Source organism: Nymphalis io, chromosome 15 (assembly GCF_905147045.1).
Source record: "Nymphalis io chromosome 15, ilAglIoxx1.1, whole genome shotgun sequence".
In the NCBI taxonomy this organism is placed as follows: Eukaryota; Metazoa; Arthropoda; class Insecta; order Lepidoptera; family Nymphalidae; genus Nymphalis; species Nymphalis io.
The window spans coordinates 4,894,301-4,917,195 of NC_065902.1; the positions used below are offsets into that span (position 1 = coordinate 4,894,301).

General features: G+C 30.8%; 3 protein-coding genes across 4 annotated transcripts in view; 1 reads left to right on the forward strand and 2 right to left on the reverse strand.

Annotated features, from left to right (window-relative positions):
• Nucleotides 1-1,222, reverse strand: part of LOC126773546 (dual oxidase) — a 38,783-nt gene extending 37,561 nt beyond the window's left edge. The window contains exon 1 of the mRNA XM_050494473.1: nt 1,038-1,222. The gene's annotated coding sequence lies outside the window, so the exon portion shown is untranslated. The remainder of the gene's footprint in view (nt 1-1,037) is intronic.
• Nucleotides 1-10,120, forward strand: part of LOC126773580 (transcription factor 15-like) — a 74,188-nt gene extending 64,068 nt beyond the window's left edge. Inside the window, exons 2-5 of the mRNA XM_050494543.1 lie at nt 4,699-4,762; nt 5,452-5,585; nt 7,913-7,997; nt 9,358-10,120. Of these exons, the coding sequence (XP_050350500.1) occupies nt 4,699-4,762; nt 5,452-5,585; nt 7,913-7,997; nt 9,358-9,370 (296 nt within the window). The 3' untranslated portion in view covers nt 9,371-10,120. The remainder of the gene's footprint in view (nt 1-4,698; nt 4,763-5,451; nt 5,586-7,912; nt 7,998-9,357) is intronic.
• A 958-nt stretch (nt 10,121-11,078) lies between these two features.
• The window catches only part of LOC126773548 (integrin alpha-PS1), a 68,332-nt gene continuing 56,515 nt past the window's right edge, over nt 11,079-22,895 (reverse strand). Inside the window, exons 2-17 of one of the 2 annotated variants that reach the window (XM_050494480.1) lie at nt 21,510-21,637; nt 20,663-20,686; nt 18,832-18,949; nt 18,540-18,653; nt 18,102-18,313; nt 17,740-17,965; nt 17,129-17,525; nt 16,444-16,824; nt 16,077-16,272; nt 15,820-15,971; nt 15,451-15,701; nt 14,427-14,529; nt 13,836-13,971; nt 13,454-13,752; nt 12,602-12,826; nt 11,079-12,303 (exon numbers count right to left, since the gene is read on the reverse strand). In XM_050494480.1, the coding sequence (XP_050350437.1) occupies nt 12,067-12,303; nt 12,602-12,826; nt 13,454-13,752; nt 13,836-13,971; nt 14,427-14,529; nt 15,451-15,701; nt 15,820-15,971; nt 16,077-16,272; nt 16,444-16,824; nt 17,129-17,525; nt 17,740-17,965; nt 18,102-18,313; nt 18,540-18,653; nt 18,832-18,949; nt 20,663-20,686; nt 21,510-21,637 (3,199 nt within the window). In that variant the 3' untranslated portion in view covers nt 11,079-12,066. The remainder of the gene's footprint in view (nt 12,304-12,601; nt 12,827-13,453; nt 13,753-13,835; nt 13,972-14,426; nt 14,530-15,450; nt 15,702-15,819; nt 15,972-16,076; nt 16,273-16,443; nt 16,825-17,128; nt 17,526-17,739; nt 17,966-18,101; nt 18,314-18,539; nt 18,654-18,831; nt 18,950-20,662; nt 20,687-21,509; nt 21,638-22,895) is intronic. The other variant, XM_050494481.1, reaches the window with a different exon arrangement.

A 22,895-nucleotide genomic window follows, 5' to 3' on the forward strand; every position in this document is an offset into this window, starting at 1 on the left:
GATTAATGATCATAGCAATTACTATTATAAAAGTACTTACACATATAATTACTATAAATTTTAACGTAAAGGGTTGTTATATATACGATAGATCAAGCATACGTGTGTTGCTTATATAAATATAAACTTTTCAAACGTTTAAATTAAAACACCTTCTTATCAAGATAAATGACACTTCGACAAGTAAATTTAATTTCGCTATCAATATTAACTAATAACATGTTATGTATCGTTTAATAACTGCTCCAATTTAGTATTAAGTCTTTAAGTATTGGATTGAGTGTAATAACATGTAACTTATAGGAATTATTACAAGTGTTCTTTTCATAAATGTATAATTTATAAAACTTTAGAATAAAATATTTATTAAAACAAGATAACATTTACTTGAAATAGCTTGAAGTTCCAATAACTCGTATTTCTTGCATTGAGTTAATTAAAGGCCAAATTATAATCATACAATCTTCATTTAAGTGCTGTCTGAGATTATCTTTTTGAATGTTTCCTCTCCCTGAGATTGAATTTAGTAAAGCTAAGTTTTAAACATAAAGTGCAGCACATTGATCAAGATCCTAATTAAAAAAAATCATATAAATAATATTAAAAAATGCTTTTCATTTCAATGTTTTATTCAAAAATATATAGGTATATGAAATTTACGTTAAATACGCTTAGTTATTCGTATATCGTATCTATATCGTATCTAAATTGTATTAATACTTTCCGTGGAAGCCGCACATAGAAACAACAACTAAGAAGCAATCTTAAATGTAAATATCCTTGTTAACAATTCATTTGAAGGCACATAAATGGGCATGCTTACGTAATGTAACAATGCAGAGGATGCAACTTGTATTAAGTGGATAAATAACAAATCCAACAATAAAACACGCTAGCTTCTTACTCGTGTGGTGAGATCAAGAGGTAGCCCAATGGCTTGCGTCCTTGCATTCACCACGAGGCACTTCGCCCACCTTATCACCGAATGTCATCGTCTAACACCGGACTATGGCTAGTAGAAAGGCAGTCCTACTCACCTTTAATTTCGAGTAAGCATAATTCCTGTGCAGTTTCGTAAATGAGTCCAATATTTTAAGGTATGTCGAAAAGTATGTTTAGAAACACGAAACGTTCGCACAATTTGTTTACGAAGCGAAAGCGGTAGAACGCGGAAGTAAGGTTTGGGTCGCGGCGTCGTCGAAGGCGGTCGACTCGCGCGCGGTTGATGTGCGACTCCGGGTAACAAGCGTTTCTCCGGCGGAGGTGTCGCGAGGAGAAAGTCTCGACCGTGGTGCGCCCGCGCCGGTTGGTGGAGGTCGTGGAGGGGACGTGACGTAGTCGCAAAATCAACATTCAACAGACACCTGAGCATCTTCGTAATTATTTGATAGGTCACTGCCGTAAGTCATCCTGAACTTGGAAGCGTGATCTGGATTCAAGACAAACATACAAGCTACATCATGAGAAGAATAATATAATGAAGCGGTAGCTATATGTACGAAAATTTTTAATTGAATTGAGTAATTTGCTTGTCTGGTTACTACACTAGCTCTAATTTCTATAATTTACAAAGAAAATTTTTAAATCTGCTGTTTGCGACATTATAGAATTAATGATAACAGGAGTAAGAAAATCTTCAGTAGGTATATATTTTAAACTGCTTAGCAAGTCACTAAGGTTAATAAAGAAATCGGTTTATTAGTTTTTTAAAATTAGTAATACCATTTATGTTAAAATAGATATGAATATTACTAAATGTAGGTAATTATAGGATAAAATACGAAGACTTAAGGCTTCTTTGAAATCTAAAAGGTTTCGCTTAGCGACTTAAGAAGGTAATCTACATAGTATGTGAAAAGTTTTGTCGAAAACTTATATTACCGTAAATAGTAGAAACACGTCAGTTTAGTAATATTATCAAGTAGTTATAAAGTAGTAGACCAATATTATTTATTATTTCGTATTTATTATCTGCTCCATTGTTAAGCATATTATTGACGAGTTGTTTTTTAAAGTTGACTTATAAAAAGTTTAATTATCACGGTGCATGCAAATATAAATTTGTCTTACCATAAATAGTTATAATCGTCATCAATCAAAACGCGTAGCTTTTGCCTAACCTTATGTAAAAAACAGCAAAAGGCAATTAAAAAAATAAGTTATTGTAACTGATACTATGGTAATTTTAGATATCACTTAAGCTTTAAAACTTTAGTGGCATTCTAGTTGTTCCTTCATTATATATTTACGACTGTATAATTTAAACCTGTAAATTAATTGACAGCCATAAACTGAAAATTTCGAACAAAATCTCTGATCTACAAACAAACATTAAAAGGTTGATTGATTGTATTGGCACGCTGAGAGTACTTTCATCTATTTGGTTAAAATTTTCGATTATATCTAAATATTTCAGATAAAATTGAGTTTATTAATAATTAACACACATACACACAGACATACAATACAATATAAACATCAAGTGGTATACATGGTACACATCATATAGTAAGATATAAAACTATAATATATACTTATTATTTATTTGGATTCGCTACAATCTATCACGTTTATGTGATACACCGAATATTTACATAAATGATGGTCTTGACCTCTGTCATACTTATCACAAAACATATATATCCATATTATAGGTACTTTAATCAAATAGATTTGCAAGAGATACATTTGAATCGTCATTATACAAGATCAATTAAGAGATAACTTTTATCGTTTTTTAAGATTAATACATAAAATAAATGTGTTTTCTCATAAACTCATTAAAATTAACATAAATATTAAAAATAACATAAAATTAAAACCTTTTTCCATAAATAAATTTATTTTTTGTATATCCTTGTGGTTATTAAATGTTTTAGGGTTATTGTATATCGACAAAATCCTTCTCTTCGTAATTCTCCAGTTCCGAATATTTAAGATTCGAACTATAATAGCGACGTTGTCGATATAAACGCTGGCTCACTACAAAAGTTAATAAAAAAACATACATTCTGTCAAGTTCTAAATCTTGTTAACTCTTATTGGATACTAGGTTCTGTCAATTTTTGAAATAAGAATAGAAGGAACATGTTCGAAACATGTAAATATTAATGTTTAATGGGTATTTTATAATAATGATTAAGATCTAGTAAGTACTAGTTTAAGTTGTAGTAACTAGTGTTTATTTAATTATATTTCTAACGATTTATTTTTATATTCTCTTAAGTAATAATACTATACCAATATAATTCGATGTTTAATTATGCAATTTAGTATAATGTTTCTATATCTATCAACTCGCTATTTTTGTAACAATATAATTGATTTGTCACTTTGTTAGCCGTATGTAAAGACTGTTAGTGCTTATAAACAAACTGTAAAAAATTATTAAATTATATGTTATAATATTACACTCACCACCACTCATGTCTTGAATTTAGTTCATTTTTAATTTCGGTGTAAACTTCAAGTAGAGCAATTCACAAATGAAAACAAATTACTTTATTGGACGGTCACATAATTTAACCAATTAACGCTTTCCCACGAAACCCTACTTAATTCCCCTGTGACGCGCATGTCAATGAGAACAAAATTAAAAATATGTTTTGAAATAAAATAACACAATCTTACTTGTATACAAACATACTGATATATATTATAATGTAACAGATAATTATATAACACTTAAAACCTTATTTGAAGATTTACTTCTATTTTTTTAAATCTATAATGTTTTCAATTTGAATAATTGATACAAGTTTATGTTGTTGAATTGTTTTGTTGAAAAGAACAAAATAAAAGAATGTAAATTATTTTCTTATTTATTATATGTAGGTATATAAATTTTTGTAAGACATAAATCACAAATACTAAAACAAATACAACAGACTTCTGTTCCAAATTTATAAATGTTTGTTTAGAACAATCATCAGTGACGTTAAATATATTTATTGCGGTAGTTAGCTTAAACAAATAAGGACACACTGGGGTCTTAGCGTTTTACATCCTCGATGACAACTCAACCATTCGCCATAACAGGCACGGATTCAGAACCGTATTTCACAAATTTACATTATGATATGTGTTTTCACAAACGTTAATTTCTATATTGAACGATAGCTGTCTTCGTTTTTATTTTATTTTTATTTTATCACTGAAGTATTAATGTTTACTACATATTACGCAAAAAAATGAAACAAAACAAAACTTAACAAGAAACTTCCTGGACTTAATTGATATCATCGAGGGTTTTCGAACGTTTTTGTAAACGGACGGATAAAGGCGTTAATTTTATTTAATATTTTTTTATACATATATATTTTTATAGCATACATTTTTTAATCTAATAAATCCATATTTGTATAATAATATCCCTATATTTATATAAAATTCGGGACTGATTCATAAGGAGGCATCTGTTTATACAATTATCGGTTAAGAGTCGAGTCAGTGGCCCGCGCTGTTCTTCCTAAATGACTTCCACGATACCATCGGGTGTTGGAACGCTCATTACGAACCACCAAACTACGATCAGTCTACATCCCGCATCCCGACTAAATGTTACCCGCGAACTGTTTTGTTAAAAAAAGTTTTAAATAGTTAATGAATATAACAATATGGACACATACACAAATTATCAGATAAGTGAAGAAAGTTGGGAACAGTTATATTCGGTAATACCTTTTCAAAATAACACAGAAACAGTGCCAGCTACAAAACAACGGTGTCAAGCAAATGCAAGGGAGCGGGATAGAACTCAGAAGTTAGTATTTTATTTAATCTGTAAAGTATAATTTAAATGTCGAATAATTCTAATTATTATAAAAGAAAATTATGTTCGATTCGAAATTCAAAAATAAAAATTAAATAATAATACAGTATCTTAATTTATTACAGAATATTTAAAATTCATACTTGTTTTTGTTTGAAAATAATTTTAATTCTAACATTAAATTAGATCATTCTTTTTGAAATAATAATATTGCTTCACATGTACTAACACCGCAATGTTTACAATTTTATTGTTCGGTTAACAAATATTTTGTATAAATATTTATATTTTGAACACATTTTAATTTGCTGATAAATTATATTTTTACTTATATTTTTATTAATATTACTTTTTATTAATAACTACATTATTTTATAATATAATTAATTTTGTTTTATTTTATAACCACACATTATCAATTGAGCATTTTTTTTGCAACATTAAAATTATTCGTTTTACCTACGGATGGTAGAATTGTATAAAAGAGGCAATTAAAAAAAGTTTCCAAGTTCCATGTCGAGGAACGACGGCTCGTAACTCAAAAACGATCGTTTACTTTTGTGCAATAACTAAACATCACAAATAGGAACCGAATATTAGCCGATTTATAAAAGAAGTTGAATTACGGATCTTTGAAATAATGATAGAATTGTTATCAAAATACCCATTAAATTTCCAAGCAGCGTCAACATGGCGTTCAACGCGTTGCGACTCCTGATACCTACGGAACCGCCCGACCGCAAACTGAGCAAGATCGAGATATTACGCCTCGCTGGCAGCTACATCACACACCTAGACAATCAACTTTACACTGGTAAGTAGATTTTTATAAAAGTTATAAATATTAAATAGTAGAAGCGAAAATTAAGACATTCAACGGGTGAGACAAATTTTGAATATAAAGCATAATACGCAAGTAAGACAACATGATCAGTTAATATTAGATTTATTAGATGCGATAATTTAATTTTAGCCTTATACAGTAAACTTTTAAATTAAAATCTTAAAACTCTTCAATTGTCACATGGAATTTATTTAACGATATATTTAATTCATCGTTCTATTTTTTTTTTTATATAATACCGGCGTTTATTTTCTTTATACGCACAAACCTTAGTAGCATATTTTTTTATTTTGATTAGCATTTAATTTTATTATAGACATGTTCAAGACTTAGGTATTTGTATCACTTATGTGAGCTATACACGAGCAGCTGTGCTCTAGATAACTCTAAAATATTAAGGTAAGTATTTTGTACCACAGAGGTAATATTGTATTTTTATTACATTACCGATTTATAATAAATTATTAAATGTCAGAATTAAAAAAAAAACCTAAAGTCCTGTTTGTGTTGAATTAGATTATGGATTGATAATATTCAATGCGTATAGTTTTTTGTAAAAAGCTTAGATGGCCCAGTGGTAAGAACGCGTAAATCTTTACCGATGATCGTGGGTTCAAACCGGACTGGCACCACAGAATTTTCATTTGCTTAATTTGTGATTATAATTCATCTCGTGCTTGACGGTGAAGGAAAATATCTTGAGGAAACCTGCATGTGCCTAATTTCACTGAAATTTTGCCACATGTGTATTCCACCAACCCGCATTGGAGCAGCGTGGTGGAATAAGCTCCAAACCTTCTCCTCAAAAAAGAAGAGGAGGCCCTTAGGCCTGCTGGGCTAACCCAGCAGTGAGACATCCACAGGCTGTTACAGTTACTGTATAGTTTTTTGTATTATTTATTTTTTCGTTACTAAATTCGCAGAAGTTCTATCGATGTATTATTTATATATACAAAAATAATTATAAGATAATATAACTATTAGTAAATGGTCAAGCTTTACTGCAAGTTTCACTCAATTAGCTCTTAAGTGTTTTCAGACATCTTTGCATTAACAATACTTATTTTATTATAAGAAAAATTATTATGTACTTTGTGTTGATATCCTGACTATAATATATATAATAGACTATATTACCTAAAGTCACCTGTACCGATTAATCCCAACGTGCACACCAATATCCATTTTGGAACTATAGAATATTATAGTAATTAAAAAGTTACATAATAATTGGATATCGAAAAAGCAAACAAACAAATCTTACTCATAAATAATAACACGATAATGTTGCGTAGAATAATTAGCGGGATATAAAAGAAATTACATACCGACTGTTACTCAGCAGCTGATGTCATACTGAAGCGGCTCATGATTTCCTATCATCTGCTTTGAATACTAAGCTACAGTAATAACTACAATTGACCTACCACTAGTAATAACCTACTATTACGACCAGGCAGGACCCAACTTTAATATTTCGAATAATATTTATTACACAGAGAATTATGTCGTTTAAAAATATTTTAACCGTTGATACAGTGAAATCTTTGTTTGATAATAGTAAGATCATCAATAAATAAAAAGAGGCAGGTTAGAAAAAGCTTTGAAAGCTCAACGGTGTGAGTCATAACTCTCTGACTATGAAGCTAAAATTTTCAGATCATTAATTAATGACAAAATTGTATGTAATGCTTCAAATTTAAAATAAAATTTTAATAAATTATCTACTCTAATCTGTATGAGAGAGCAATTTCTGGGCTACTAGCCAGACAATCTTAGTAGAATCCGAAACGGTGATAGCTTTATGAATTAATCTTATAAAGTTTATTCAATCAACAATCAATCAACAGCCAATCGTTGTCCACTGCTGAACATAGGCCTCTCCCAAGGTGCGCCAAAGCTCCCTGTCCTCCGCCTTCCGCATCCAGTTGGTGCCCGCCATCTTCTTAAGGTCGTCGGTCCACCTGGCTGGAGGGCGCCCTACGCTGCGCTTGCCGATTCGCGGTCTCCACTCTAGGACTCGTCTGCTCCAACGGCCATCGGTCCTACGACATACGTGACCAGCCCACTGCCACTTCAGCCTGCTAATTTTGCAAGCTATGTCGGTGACTCCGGTTCTTTTCCGTATCTATAATTCAATAACTATAATAAAGTTTATTATAGTTATTGAATTATATATTTTATTGCTGCAAGGAGTTTTGCCATCATTTTATGATGTCACGTATTCTACGGATATATTTAATTAGCTACTCAAGTCCTCAGTAAATGTAAATATTGGTATTTTTTATTGTTCACAGGAGAAATGGAACAACCATGCTTACAAAAGAGTAATGAATACAACACCTCGTTGTGCACATTTTGCTGGTCCTCGACTAAAAAGACGTAAGTATTTTTAATCACTTTATTTTTATATAAAAACACATTTTCATGAATGATTTTTTTACGTAATTAAATATTGCATAAAATATATTGTGATTAAGGCCTAAGGAAGAGAAAATTTTAAGGCAGGTATTGGTTCGGTAGAGTATAAATTAAATGTCCCCAACGGTAGTCCGTGTACTACCCGGCTGATATCAAAAACATCAAAATTGTTGATCGAAATCGTTATATAAATAATCGCTAACTAATACAACAAACTGTATAACACAGGCATTCATGTTCAAAATTCAACAAGTGTGAAGCGTAAACGCGCCGAACAAAGTACAAATAGTATATTTTGATCAGATCCCTTAAATAAACAGAAACCTGTGATAGTTAAAATATGACACCACTGCAAATTATTTACAATATGATCAACCACAATAACTGTCAGTATATAAATTATGTATTATACTAATAAATAATAATTTGTCCTTGTTTTTGCTCTATTTCTTTTAGAACCAGTTTAATCATTGATAAAAATTGAACGTTGACTTGATACCTGATTTCACTTAGAATGTTAATTTGCACGTCGCTTTAGGCTATTTAATGTAATTGATTATAAAGTCCTCATTGTCAGTTATCGTACAGAAGTAGAAAGTATAAAAGCTACATAAGGCATTGGAATGTTTTTTTTTTATTTTGGTTATTTTGTTGTCATCAGAAAAACAAACAAAAACAAAATTCTATTTTTACACAATTCAATTTTAACTATCCACAGCAACGAGAATTGTATACAAAATAAAATGATTTTAGGCAACAGAAATATATCCTGTAAAAAACAATACTTAATACAGCACATGTAAAAAAAATATACATTTTTATAATATTATGAAGATTGTTTTATATGCATAAATTATTCCGTAATGTTTTTTTGACTTTTTTTAACAGATTGTGTGTTATGAAACTTGAAAATAAAATCACCGAGGTATGACTAATTATTTGTAGTAACACTGTCCGACAAATTAATCTTATATTTTTTCTTCATGAATGCTGTCTGTTTTTTTTATTACATATAGTTCAACTCTGTATTGTTGGAATTAAACAAGAAATAATATTTCTCTAAGCATTTAATATACTTACCACGTCTTATACATGGCGAGGCGAGTGTGATGAAAAGTTCTATTCATTTATAAGCATTCGATTATTCTTAGTAAGTTAGTGCATCCAACCAATGCAGATAGTTTTATTACTTAGTCCCTAAATATATTCTGACCAGAAACAAAACATTTCAGGTATAAATAAAGTACACAATTATATATTTGTGAATGTATATTTTTTTTTATTCGTGGTTCGAACTTATGTTTATTTTTTCTTTTTTCAGAAACCATCGCTGAAAACCTAAGAACTTAACATATATTATTATAATTAAATGTAAGACTATAGATTTTTTTCTAAGTTTGTTATAATAATTATAATATTATTCTTTGTATTACCAAATAAACACCTCATAGATTAAATTATATTTGATTGTAAAAATAGCATTATGTAAATAATAAAATGAATATTTATTGCTTATTGTATTTATTAGTAACATATTAACAACCTGTGAATGTCCTACTGCTGGGCTAAGGCCTCCTCTCCTTTTTGAGGAGAAGGTTTCGAGCTTATTCCACTACGCTGCTCCAAAACGATGAGATTAAAGGGCAACCGCTAAAAATTACTGAGATTCCAAACAAGTTTGATCTAGTAGAATAAGACAAGATTCCTCGCATAGCTCTAAATTCAATTAACCACAAGAGCCTGCAACACCTGGAAGATAGAATACTTCTTCAGAATCCCATAAAATTGAACCACATAGACGCATCACTATACCATTTAACGATACCCTTATATAGGGTTGTATTAAGTATAGCTGCACTTGCCCTGACGATCATCATACGACGTCACACACAGCGCAAAAGCAAACAACTACAACACCAGGGGAAGAACCAGGAGAGAAAACTGCCCATACCTATGCCGTCCCCGAAGGATCCAAGGCCCAGGAAAAGTTACTAGCAACATTCTCATTGAAAGTACTCAAATAGTTGCTGCTCTGGGCGTGGAGGTGTTACGTACAGCACCTCAAGGAGGATCACTGACGCATCACGTAGCAGCGTCACCGCCGCGAGTCAGCTCTACACGTATCACGTAGTTAATCTAAGAAATCAGCATTTAAACACTATATATTAGCATAGAGTAATTATTTTTAGTATTCAATATCTAATTCAGAAACTAGCAGTATTGTGTCTTAGGATTAATTTATATGTAATTAATTAAAGTGTTAGACGAAACTTTGTTTTTTTTAAATCCTCCGGCTGTCGTAAACGTAATTTTCATAAAAACAAGGACATACATTATTTGTGTACGCCTTGATTTTTTTTGTATGACTTACATTTTTTTCTTCAAATTATTTTAAAACATTCTAAATACTCGAAATATCTTAGTTTTTATAACTATTACAAATTAGATATTTGAAAGTATAGTAAGAACCCGGTAGGTATTTTTTAGCTGCTTTAGATTCTTAAAGAGAGGTCTTGGTACATTTTCATTTTCAATATTTTAACATTCATATTCAAAATATTATCCACCGCACCACCGATAACACATATTTAAATACAATCATTTTTGATGCTTATATTATACAAGATTGCGTGAATAATCTGTGGTCACGGTACATTTTAAAACAATATCTAAAATATATTTTATTAATTATTTTCCTTCTATTTTTTTAATTGTATGTTGAATTCAATAGACGAGGAACTATCATTTTTAAATTATAGGTAAAATAGATTTTTTTGAATGCAAACATTCAGCATTTTTTTTTTTTTTCGATTCGGAATTTTGTGCATGTTGAGCGCATTGAAGTGTTTCGCCTTGCGCTCGCTTATCCCACTCCTCCGAAGCTTTATTGTGTCATTTACTTTGCGATTAAACAACCTGAGTATGTAATGTTGATAAGAAAACCTAACCTTTATTCCGTGGCGTTCGCAATCACTTTCATGCCTAAAGCGCTTATTTACGAAAACAGTTAAAATTTTAAAACAATATTCAAGAAAAGAAAAATAACTCCAAAATGGCACCATTTATTTATTCATAAATTCAGTTTGAAATCATAGGACTCTCATATTGTGTACGAAAATTATTACAACCTGTATTTCAACAATAGGTGGTCAAAATTATTACAATATTATCATAAATAAAATAAAATGTATCAGTAAATGTAAAAAAAAAGTTCTAATAAATATAAATGGATTAAGTATACATTTTTTGATGCGCGAATTTTTTATATAAAGTCTAGTAAAAAATCTACTATAAATACTACTTATTTGATAATATTGTACATATTTATGTTTAAGCAAATAACATTAAAATAGTAAATTTTGGTTAATAAAAACATTGTTTTACATTTCAATATGGAATAACATCATTTAATATTACCCGCTTAATGAAAGCACAAAACTTTCATAAAAATTTGTATACAATTTCAAATTTAATCATAACGTTTAAGTACTGATAAGTAAATGTAAGTATTTAATTTTTATTAGGACAGCTACGAGTATAATATTTCGACTATTAAACACATTAAGTAGATCCTACAGAAACCTACGCACCTATGTTATAGGCTTTACTGACTAGTAAAAAATCTAGTCGTATCGTAAAATCCTAAATTATAATTTCATAAATAATAAGGGCAAGTACATATTTACAGTTTAGCACATATTCATCGAATATATAAAACAATCATAAAATCTTATTATCTTCATAATACTCACTACAGAAATGCAAATAAAAACAATTACAAATAAACCTTTCTCTTATGGGGCTCGTGCATAACATCAACAAAACATAACTTTGTGGCCATAACATCACATACTTAGACAATAATTCCTCTACGAAGACATCACAGTCAAATGATATTTTAAATTATACTTATTCATACCATCTCTTACGCATACGAAACATTCTACAACAGCTTTATTATCTATGTACATAGTTCCACTTCAAAACTTTAGTTCCTGGACTCCACTTGCATGGAATTATAAGTTAACGGCTATCGAATACTATTTCTGTCACGACCTATGAATGGGCTCGATTCGTGGTTGTTCTTTTCTAGATTTCCGGACAATGTCGGGTCTGGTCGACTTCTCTTGAAAAAGCCGAGTTTCCATAAAGCAATTATAAGAAGCACTAGAACTATTAATCCAACGATTACCGAAACAATAATCACCCACAATGGAACTTCTGAAGGTTCACTGATTTTCAAATCTGGATAAGCAACGGTAACCACCTGAAAATTATACAATATTAAGATGTTTAATATATAGATTGTATATATGATCTTAACTAATTTAACGAAACGATAATTCTAATCATTAAATATAAATATACAAGTTAAACTACAAAAGAAAATCATCATCTAATGCTAAATGCTAAAATTTTCTAATTATATTTCAAAATTAGAAGAATTTTAATTCAATACACAGTATAAGGAAATATTTTGAAGTTTTTAAGTTTTGTTTATATATCATTCAATCTTATAAATGATATAAAATTAATTTTATTTTATATTTTTTTGTTGAACGAACCGTTGTTGAGTCATCGTGGTTCTTGTTCTGGTGTATATTGTAATCGTCGAGTATGTGTATGTAAGCTGTAGAAGCGATGTTGACATGGCTGACTCTAGGATAGTCCTCAACGAGTGTAGTGTTCCAGAGACGAGCTTTGACGGTGATGGTAGTAGCCTGCATACGGCCAAGTCGATAAATCACACATTGAAATTGAATACACTTTGCGGTCTTCTTCTGGCAGTTCTAGAAATAAAAAAAGAATATATTCACTAAGTTAAGCGTTCTCATATAAAATTTTATATAACAGACAATATTCTTATTTATAGAAATTGATCGAACATATATAATGTTAGAAATTTATAGACTTTTAGACACTGTTTTACAGATTAACATGTTTAAGTATTTTTTAATGGAGGAGTGTTTTATACTATCCACTTTGTGGTAAATTGCCTAACGTTGGCGTAGCAGCATATAGACTAATTGCTAGGATAATTATTGGCATACATTTCTTCAAACGGAGAATACTGACACTAATGTGAAACATCGAAGTATTTGAAAGAAGTTATAATTAAAGAAAATCGATAAATAATTATAAAAAATTACTTTCTTTACTAAAATAAATATATGTTATTATTATTATCATAATATATAGCTATGAAGTTTATAATAAACGCGCCATGTACATACAATGGAGTGGCGCTTGAGAGACATGCGGCATGTGAGACAGTGGCATATAAGTCTTTCCTCCTAGGAACCCCGATAGTTGTTTCACATTAATAGTTTCCAAACAATTTTAAAGGAATTGCAACGTATGCCTGTAATTAGCACCCAGTATGTTATATAATAAATCCTACTTATTTATTAACTTACCATGTTTACAACATGTTTTCTTTGACCATCTTTGTCAGTATAAGCTTCAGCTTTCACAATGTCGCTTTCTCTTTTGCGTCGTATTTTATTTTCAACTCCACTATTATAACCAACGATGTGATTGGTGATTCTTGTAGAATTGTGTTCCTTTTCGTTTGAACTAACGCTTAGTTTGCCAGATGTAAGGAAAGGATCCATTTCGAGATTTTCCAGGTAGGGTTCAGCAACTCCTGGACGAGGCGTTATTTTGAGAGGGTTTATTTCGGACTCAGATATAAAACATTCTCCATTGCTCTGATCTGAAAAAACAATCAAGTTATTTAAAATCACAATTAAGTTTATACTTAAATATATAATTTTTAATTAGCAATTGTTTTATTACATCCTTCTCCATCAACAGTAGGTACATCTTCGGGATAAAGTAGCCATTTTCCTTGCGAATTTTCTGATGCAACTTGATGAGGCCAAGATATGACCACTTGTACGGATGAGACTCGCCAGGGACCCTCGTTAAATACCTTGAATACAATGAATGCGGTCATGTTAGTATATAATGTATATTATATATCTAATATATAATATTGAATTGATGAATTATTTCTTAAATTTTTGAAAAATGTTACTTATGATATGTGAAATATTATTATTATTATTTTAATTCCAAATTAATTAATATGATCTCATTTAATATATTTAGTTTGATTTGATTTTATTTATTTCTTTAACTTATATAATAATAATTCAATTCCATCAAAAACTTAATTCAATCACAATTTTTTACATGTATTGTTATTATGATTATTATTATTTTATTAGAATTTATGTTGTATATTGTATGTTTGTAAATTATGATCTATTAGTCAATATATTCCTTGATTAACTAATCATATCGATTGGGTTATAATTTATTTATTTATTTTAGTAGTTACAACATTTTTTATTAATTGGATCACAAGTAATGTAATAAAATGACCTGATATGTGTGTATTACTCTTGTGCCGATATCATCAAAGTAAGTCATGGCAGATTCTCCCTTCATTTCGCCTCCATAGAACACCTGCTCAGGCCGCGCCGCTCTGTAATGATAATATTACTATTAGCTTATTTAAACAATATCCTAAGCGCGCCACCTATTTCAGTTGATAAAATACGCAGGTGTACGCAAAACAACAGGCTGAATTCATCGCAGTTGGATTTTTTTTTAGTATAGGTTAGTGGACGAGCATATGGGCCACCTGATGGTAAGCGGTCACCAACGCTCATAGGCATTGTAACAAATGTTAACCATCGCTTACCTCGCCAATACGCCACCAACCTTGGGAACTAAGATGTTATGTCCCTTGTGCCTGTAATTACACTGGCTCACTCACCCTTCAAACCGGAACACAACAATAACAAGTAATGCTGTTTTACAGTAGAATTATGGTATACACGATAAACATTGGTTTCTATATAAAGAAATTTAAAAGTAAATAATGTCTTTCAGACCGATTTCAGCCACGGCGGTCAATCTTAAGAGAGATTAGCCAACTGTGCAGGACATATTCTAGTGCACAAATGTGTGCACAAGCACAGGTGCACTCTCCCTTACTCTCATAATCGGATGGGACGGCAATCCGACACGACCAGAGTTCAAGCGCAGGACCAGCGGCTTTACGTGCTTTCCGAGTATACACACTTCCAACTTCCAGACTCCTGACTGCTACTGAGAATTTTCGACAGAAAAGCTCAATAACTTCTTATTGGCCCGACCTGGGATTTGAACCCAGGACCTCTGAGTCTGCAGCCTTTCTAGCCACTAGACCAACGAGGCAGTCAAAATAACATCCATATAAAGGGCAAATTCGAAGTTGTGCAAAAATACACAATTTAAAAATATTAAATTGTTTTCTTGAATCATTGCTATTTTCACGTCTTTAGAACCTTAACGAATAATTGTGATAATTGTTGACGTGAAACACAAGTCTATATAAACTAAGTAATGGCTGGAAACATACCCTTTTATAGATAGCTCCGCATTTTTGATAACTAGTGCTTCAACTTGAACTGGTTTTTTATTAGGTTTAAGCTCTTTCGAAGTAGAATTTGCCCAAACGGTGAAAATTACAGAAGCTTCATTGTCTTCTAATGTTCTGGCGTCGAATCTCATAGTAATTGGCGGATTTCCTTCAGGCTGCCGTTTAAATGGATTCTCCAGTAAACAAGAAACTGTTGTTTTGTTTACGCTGGTACAAATCATGTGCTTACCCTGAAATAATAAAGCAAATGTCTCTAAATAACTGTTTGAAATAAATAATATTTAATGAAATATAAACATCAAATGTATAATTTCATATTAGGTCCAAAAAAATGTTTTTAAAACTTACAGTGATGTTTGCAGCAATATAATGCAAACTAGCATGATGCTGCACAAATAGTTGCGCTTCGTAAGCTGATTCTTGATAGTTATCAACATTTATCGAAAGTCTGATTTCTTCCTCTTGACCCAGTGTGAGAGCGTATGCTTTACCATCTTTAGCTATAAAATTTGTAATTAAATAATAAATGATATTAATAATATATTTCTATTGCTATCAAAAATACTTGATTATATTATAAAAATGAAACAAAAAATATAGTTTACTTTTCGGTAATAAAAGCACCGGTGAAACGACTAAGTCGCTAACACATATGCCGTCTTGGCCACAGTCGTTCAGGAAATTTGCGTTAAAAGATGATCTGGCTGTAGCATTTAATACTGGATAGTCATCAATCTTTGGCAGGGAACCCACTTTTGAGTATTGGGGCTGAATGTGTACTATCTTATAAGTGACTTGAAACTGTAAATGAAAAATAATCATGAATTTAGTCCACTCTCTCATAGTATTTGGTTAAGTCTTAATATAAGCAATTACATTATTAGTTAGATTTGTACCACATATCTCGCATATAAAGATTACTATATTTTGTGTGATCTGTTTTCAAGGCTTCCAAAAATATTTTTTACTTACTTTGACCGGTGTTTGTATATCTCTAGTATTATTTTTCAAGTATACGACATGTTCTCTGCAGTCTTCTACGTCTTTGCCGAGGTGTATAGTTTTATTTACTATATTTGATTTGTCAGAATCAAAGAAAACTCTGGAATACTTTCTACCGCCAGGAAATGTTTCCGCTTCAATGACGTAATTCAATTCATGAGTGTTGCTTTGAACTGATCTTACAAGAGATTTGATAATACAACATGCTTGAAAATGAAAGCATGTGTAATTCGATGTAGGGTCTTTTTGACAACCTTGGATGGTAGGATCGATATTTATTATTGTGTTAGATGGACGTATAGATGTTTTTATATCGATGATAGGTTTTGTCCGAATAAGTGCAACGCTACTCTGTGAAATAAAATAAAATTAAATAAATATACCTTCAGGAAACTTGCATTCGGTTATTGTAATCAGTTTTTAGTAGAATATCGTTGTGTATCTTTTGTATAAGATAGATTTGTAGACACAACGTCTATACATTTTACACGTATTTGTCTGTGAATATATATGGGTACAAAAAAACTTTCACAACGAGCGATTATTTTAGCTTTATCTTAAACCGAACATTATTTATTTTACTATGAACGGTTAAGTACATTAGGTTTTTAGTAAATCAATTTTTTCAGATTTGTTAATAAAGAATTTAACTTACATTTTCATAAGCGCCAACCAGTAAATCCGGATAACCATTAGCGTCAAGATCCATGCCACCAGAAAGAGAATAACCAAAAGTTTTCATTAGTATTGGTAACGATTCCGCTCTTATGATTTGTTCAGGTTTTGTTTTTAAGCCGTGTTTTCTGTCACCCATATAAATATAAACAACACCGTTTTCTTCATAAGGACTTCCGATTGCTACATCATCACAGCCATCTTTATTTAAATCTCCTGTATTTGCAATAGCAATACCAAATTGGGATTCGGGTTTTCCAGTTAATTTTAAACTGTATTGTTGAGGAATATTTTGTTTTTCGTTAATATATAGGTAGACAGCACCGCCAGCATCTCGGGAAAAATAAAATGGCGCCCCAACTAAAAGATCCGGTAACCTACAAAAATAGTATGTATAAATTGTGTTATTATTTTTATGTTCTCAGTAAAAGAATATAATTCGTATGAGAATAATAAGCATTCTTTTGTCATTAAGTACTTTTTATAATTAAAGAATAAAATAATGTGACGAAAATTTTAGTTCATTAATATAATTTAATTTAAGAGTTAGTAAAAGAAACGACAATTACTTTATTATACAATATTACATACCCATCGCCATTTACGTCAGCAGCTGCTACTTCATATCCAAAACTGGAGCCAAACTGCTCGCCGTTAAGGATAAAAATTAAATTAAGGATATCGACATCGTTCCGAGTCCAATCATCAATTTTAGGTTTACTGAATAACACGACTTGTCCAGTTCCATGAGCTCTCGGTGCTCCTGCCGCATATGAAGGTTCGGACCCGAAGAAACTGGCGCCTGATACTGACATGCCTACGAAAATAACAAATAGTTGATTTTATTAATTTGAAAACCAATTTAAAAGGCTATTAATATCACATGTTTTTGTCTTTCACGATGCATGATAATGAGAGGTTTTCCACTGTTTATTACGTATTTTTCTTCTTACCAAGATAACTATACTTCTCAACAGGACTGACACCATCTTCTACTGGCGCCATATACACGACATGGTCTCTTTCCAACAAATCATCGTTTGTATCTTGAGTGAATATAGTGCCTCTCCATGTATAAGGACCAGGACTGCCCAAAACTAAGGTATCATCTTCAAGAAGTGAACTGCTCGTTCCAACTTGACAAAAACCAAATTCTTCGTGTTCTCTGAAAATTTATTAAAAAAACATGTTATTTTTCAACTACTTGCTTATATTATTATACAAGTGATCATACTCAATCGAAGTATATATAATCGAAGTACTTCGATTGAGTATGATTAGTATAGTATTATTATAGTGTTGTATCAGTATAGTGTAGTAGTTATTATTATGAGATCAAATAAATTACTGTTTATATTATTTGAGTGAAGATAATGAGACTCAAATTATACCTTTGTACCGAGCGACCTCGGCATGGCTCCCACACGTCGACCAACTGGAGGTCGTTACTTAGCGTATAACAGAGCCCTTGACCAAATTGCGACTCCCCGGATTTGCGTATATATCTGTAAAATTAAAGATCTAATATAGCAAAACCGTAATATTATAGTTGTTGTTGTAGAATTTTAAAGATAATATATCTATGGTATAATTTCCTTGCATATATCAAATAAATTATTCAAAACGCTTCTTATTTATTTAATAAAGTTCCAGATAATTAAATATAAAAGATAAGGTATTTACCTGTGAGCACAAACAACCGCTTTTTTACCCGCTCCTTGGCTTCTTACGGAAACTCCCAGCCACTGACCGTCCTTGATCTCGTCGGGATGCGGCTCAGTCAAATGGAAGGAATCAAGACCTAAACATAACCGATCCCCTTCATTACTTGAACGGTAGATGAGTAAATATAAACAAGCAAAGTAATATTAATCAAATAAATTGAATTGCAAAATGTATTAGTATTATTGAAAGTTTTGTTTATGTTGGCATAACATCTTTATAAGCAGAACAAGTAAATTAAACACAAAAATAATATATTTAAAATAAGTAACTTAAAAGTTAGACTTAAACCCAATAATATGTAAATTGTATACAGAATAAAGGCAATAAAAATTATATTATAATATTAAATTCATTCGACAATATATTCCATGAATAAAACTTAGATATAAAGGAAAACAAAAGCAATATGTCATCGAATATACATTGTTTTCGTTTCCAATGAATTTGATAGAAACCCAAGATCAAACCAACTTGTGGATCGTCGGCAAATGCAAAGCATTGCAACCAGGCGTGATGCAAGATAAAAATATCATTACCATAAGGCAAATTATAGAAAACCTTGCAAAAAAAACAAAAAAAAAGTGTTTCAAATTGCACAGATATCGTGTGGATTGCATCATTAGCACTAATCTTTGATCAAACATGAGACATGCATTACTCAAACTCTTGAGAACTTGCTAGATCATTAGAGGACGATTTCTTCAAAGACCTGTAACGACTTTTAGTGAAAGATACGACGTGTGGTGAATCTCATATTTTAATTCGTGTGGTCTCAGGTTAATTTTCGTTATCGAATACTACTTAATGTTAATTTTGAGCTGATACTGACGGTAATTAATCGATGGCCGATACGTTAATTCACCAGAAGACACCAATTATGTTTTATTTGAAGTAAGTGGAACTAACTGTTATTCTATAGGTAAATTTACTTTTGTTATTTGGCCCAGCATTATTTTTGCTACGTTCTTATTAAATTGTTAAACGATTTGATTATAAAAAACCAGACATATTGAGGTTTTCGCCGTTATTAATAATAATGAGTGACGTAGGCAATTTATTTCTACATTTTTTATGAACATCATTGTTAACGAATTAATAATTCTTTTAACCAATCACCATTCAAGATTTTTGTTATGTTATGTTAATAATATGCTTGATTTTGTTTACAGACAACATTTACATAATAAAAATATAAAAAACTATTTAAACTAATAACTATCAGCTATTTGCGTCTCTAAAAATTAAAATAGTTCTAATTATGACTAAAAACTCAAGCTCTTGCAGTATACAACACCGATATGACGGTATCAAGCCGTAATGGGTGTGAAAACTGATTTACGTCATTACTATTCATAAAGCAAGTTTCCATCTAATTTATTACATAAAGTTCGTAGTTTCGTGGTCAATAAATACAATTAAATTTCAAATTTCTATATTATTAAGTGCTAGCTCAAGCTTGTGAGTGGGTGCTTTTGCAAGCAGTTAGTGCTGATTCATGTAATTGGATTTATTTTCATAATACAAACACATTTTATAGTTTATTAAAATATTTCAAGGCAAGAGATAATAAAAATAAATTCCAAACATGTTAATCATTAATGTGATTTATACAGAATAAAATAAAGTCATTCAGTTAGTACATGCTATACAATATTCTTGATGGCATAGCTGGAACTTAGCAGTCTGACGGCGATTAGTATAATCAAAGTAAAGTACAGCCATTAGTCAATATTAGTCAAGGAGCGAATGATTAAATGTATAAAGGAGATTGAGACCACAGCTCACTTACTGGTATTTATCTTGCCGTACTTCGCTGTTTGGGGCACCACCGACAAAAGACAACAATTTAATTAAAACTTATAAAACTCACAGTGATTGGTTCCAGCATTTCCTTCCTTATCTAAATCTACGAGTGTCGTATCTATGTGTACCAATAATAAAATATCAGTTTTACTTATGTCTTGTGTGTATTAAAGCCGCTATGAGTGCTCAATTGGATTAATAACTCTTAAAAAATTCTACATTTACTACGTTTCTTCACTAATATCAAATTTACACCTACGATTGAATGCATATTATAAATATACACCGCGATATCTTGTTTTATCACTCTGTATCTGAATTAAAATTCATTATATTAAGTATAACTAGGTAGTCGTAATTAATTCACAATACTCGAGATCTTAGTCGAAATAATTTTCCTAATTTACTAATTAAACATACTTTCTGTATTTAATCGAATTCTAAAGTGCTTTTATTAATGAACAATGCACAAACCGTCTTAAGTAATAACATACAAGATATTCTTTATTTAAACCATTTAAAATATTTAGAAATTGTTAAAAGTGAGATTGAAGTGAAGCTCTTATTTTATCTAAAATGATATTATATAAACTCACTTGTAGTAATAAAAGATGTAAAATATTCAACTGTTATAATTTAACTTCAGTATTTAAATTAACTTTACTTTAATTTATAGTTTTATCAGAAACTGATTTGATATACATATATACAAGATACCAAGTGTATCCACTTTTCTTATATGCATTATTTTTTTAATACCAGTATCTTATACGTCATAAATTCTAATCCAAACACCAAAAATAATAAATATTATGTAATAAACTCAAGCTTACTTCTCTTTCCGTCAGTTACGATTTGCTCGCAGTCGCCGGGTGAAGTGCTTACGCTGCATTTCCAAAGTGCGCCGGACTTCGTTGTATTTGGTTGTAGATTCTGGCCAAGAGGAGCACCAACGAGCAGCCTGTAAACAAGATAAATCACTTTTATTATAACATACAACAAAACAATGACTCAAAATGATCACAGAAATATCTATGATATTATATATTGATCCATTTGAGATATAATTGAGACAGATTAACTATTTTTATATTTTAAAAGAATAGGCTTTTTATTATACATAATAATCAGCGTTTACACTTTAAAGTTTTCGTTGATATTACAAGATATGGGTTAAAGTAAGTAAAGTTGATAGATCACTTGGCAATAGGTCGTATAATACTTATGGCAGTTTAGTACTTTTTAAGGCTGAGTGAATCGTGAATTTTATTCTGGTGATAATAAAGTACTATAATGCTGTTTCCGCTTGAGGTGTTGCATTTATCTAGAATGAGATCGAATCTTATTTTACCCTCAGGAGGTTGGAAGGGTATATCAGCTAATTTTGTAATTGTATTAAAGTCGGAATCAGTTAGTAATACCATTTAAATGAAAAACCATATAATACAATATTATTGTATAGCAAAATTAGTGTTATAAAATTTGAAAGAATCTATTTTTTTCACTGATCTTATGAAAAAATGTTCATAATCGCTGAGCTTGTCCAGTGGTTAGAATGCCTGAATTTTAACTAATGATCACAGGTTTAAGCCCAGGCAAGCACGACTTAACTTTCATGTGCTTAATTGTGTTTATAATTCATCTCATGGTAAGTTATGAAAACGTCGTGAAGAAACCTGCATGTGTATCCTTCAATCCGCTTTGGGGCAGCGTGGTGGAATAAGCTCCAAAGCTTCTCCCCAAAGGGATTAAAATCAACATATATATCAAAATATTTTTATCTTTACTTCAGAAAGATTTATGTTGTATTGTTTTAATCCTACAGGAAATAGTTATGGTAGCTACTTTTTTATCACACACTTTAAAAACCTTAATTCCAACAAAACAAAATTATGGTATAAAAAGGATACGGATACAGGTCCATTATTATGTAATCATTATATTAGTAATAATATTTGATTACACGGAGCCCGTTGTGAATATTGCATAGTAGTCCCTAATTATTATTTGTATACAGATCTTAGATAACGTGTCAACGCTGTTCGTGCCCCTCGCTGTTAGCAGTTGCTCATTTGTAACTTAATTGCTACTACATTTTAATGACAATAAGGGTGTAGGAAATTTTATCAACTGTTTAGAAAAAAAAGTAAAGTAACAGCCTGTGCATGTCCCACTGCTCTCCTCCTTTTTTGAGAAGGTATGGAGCTTATTCCACCATG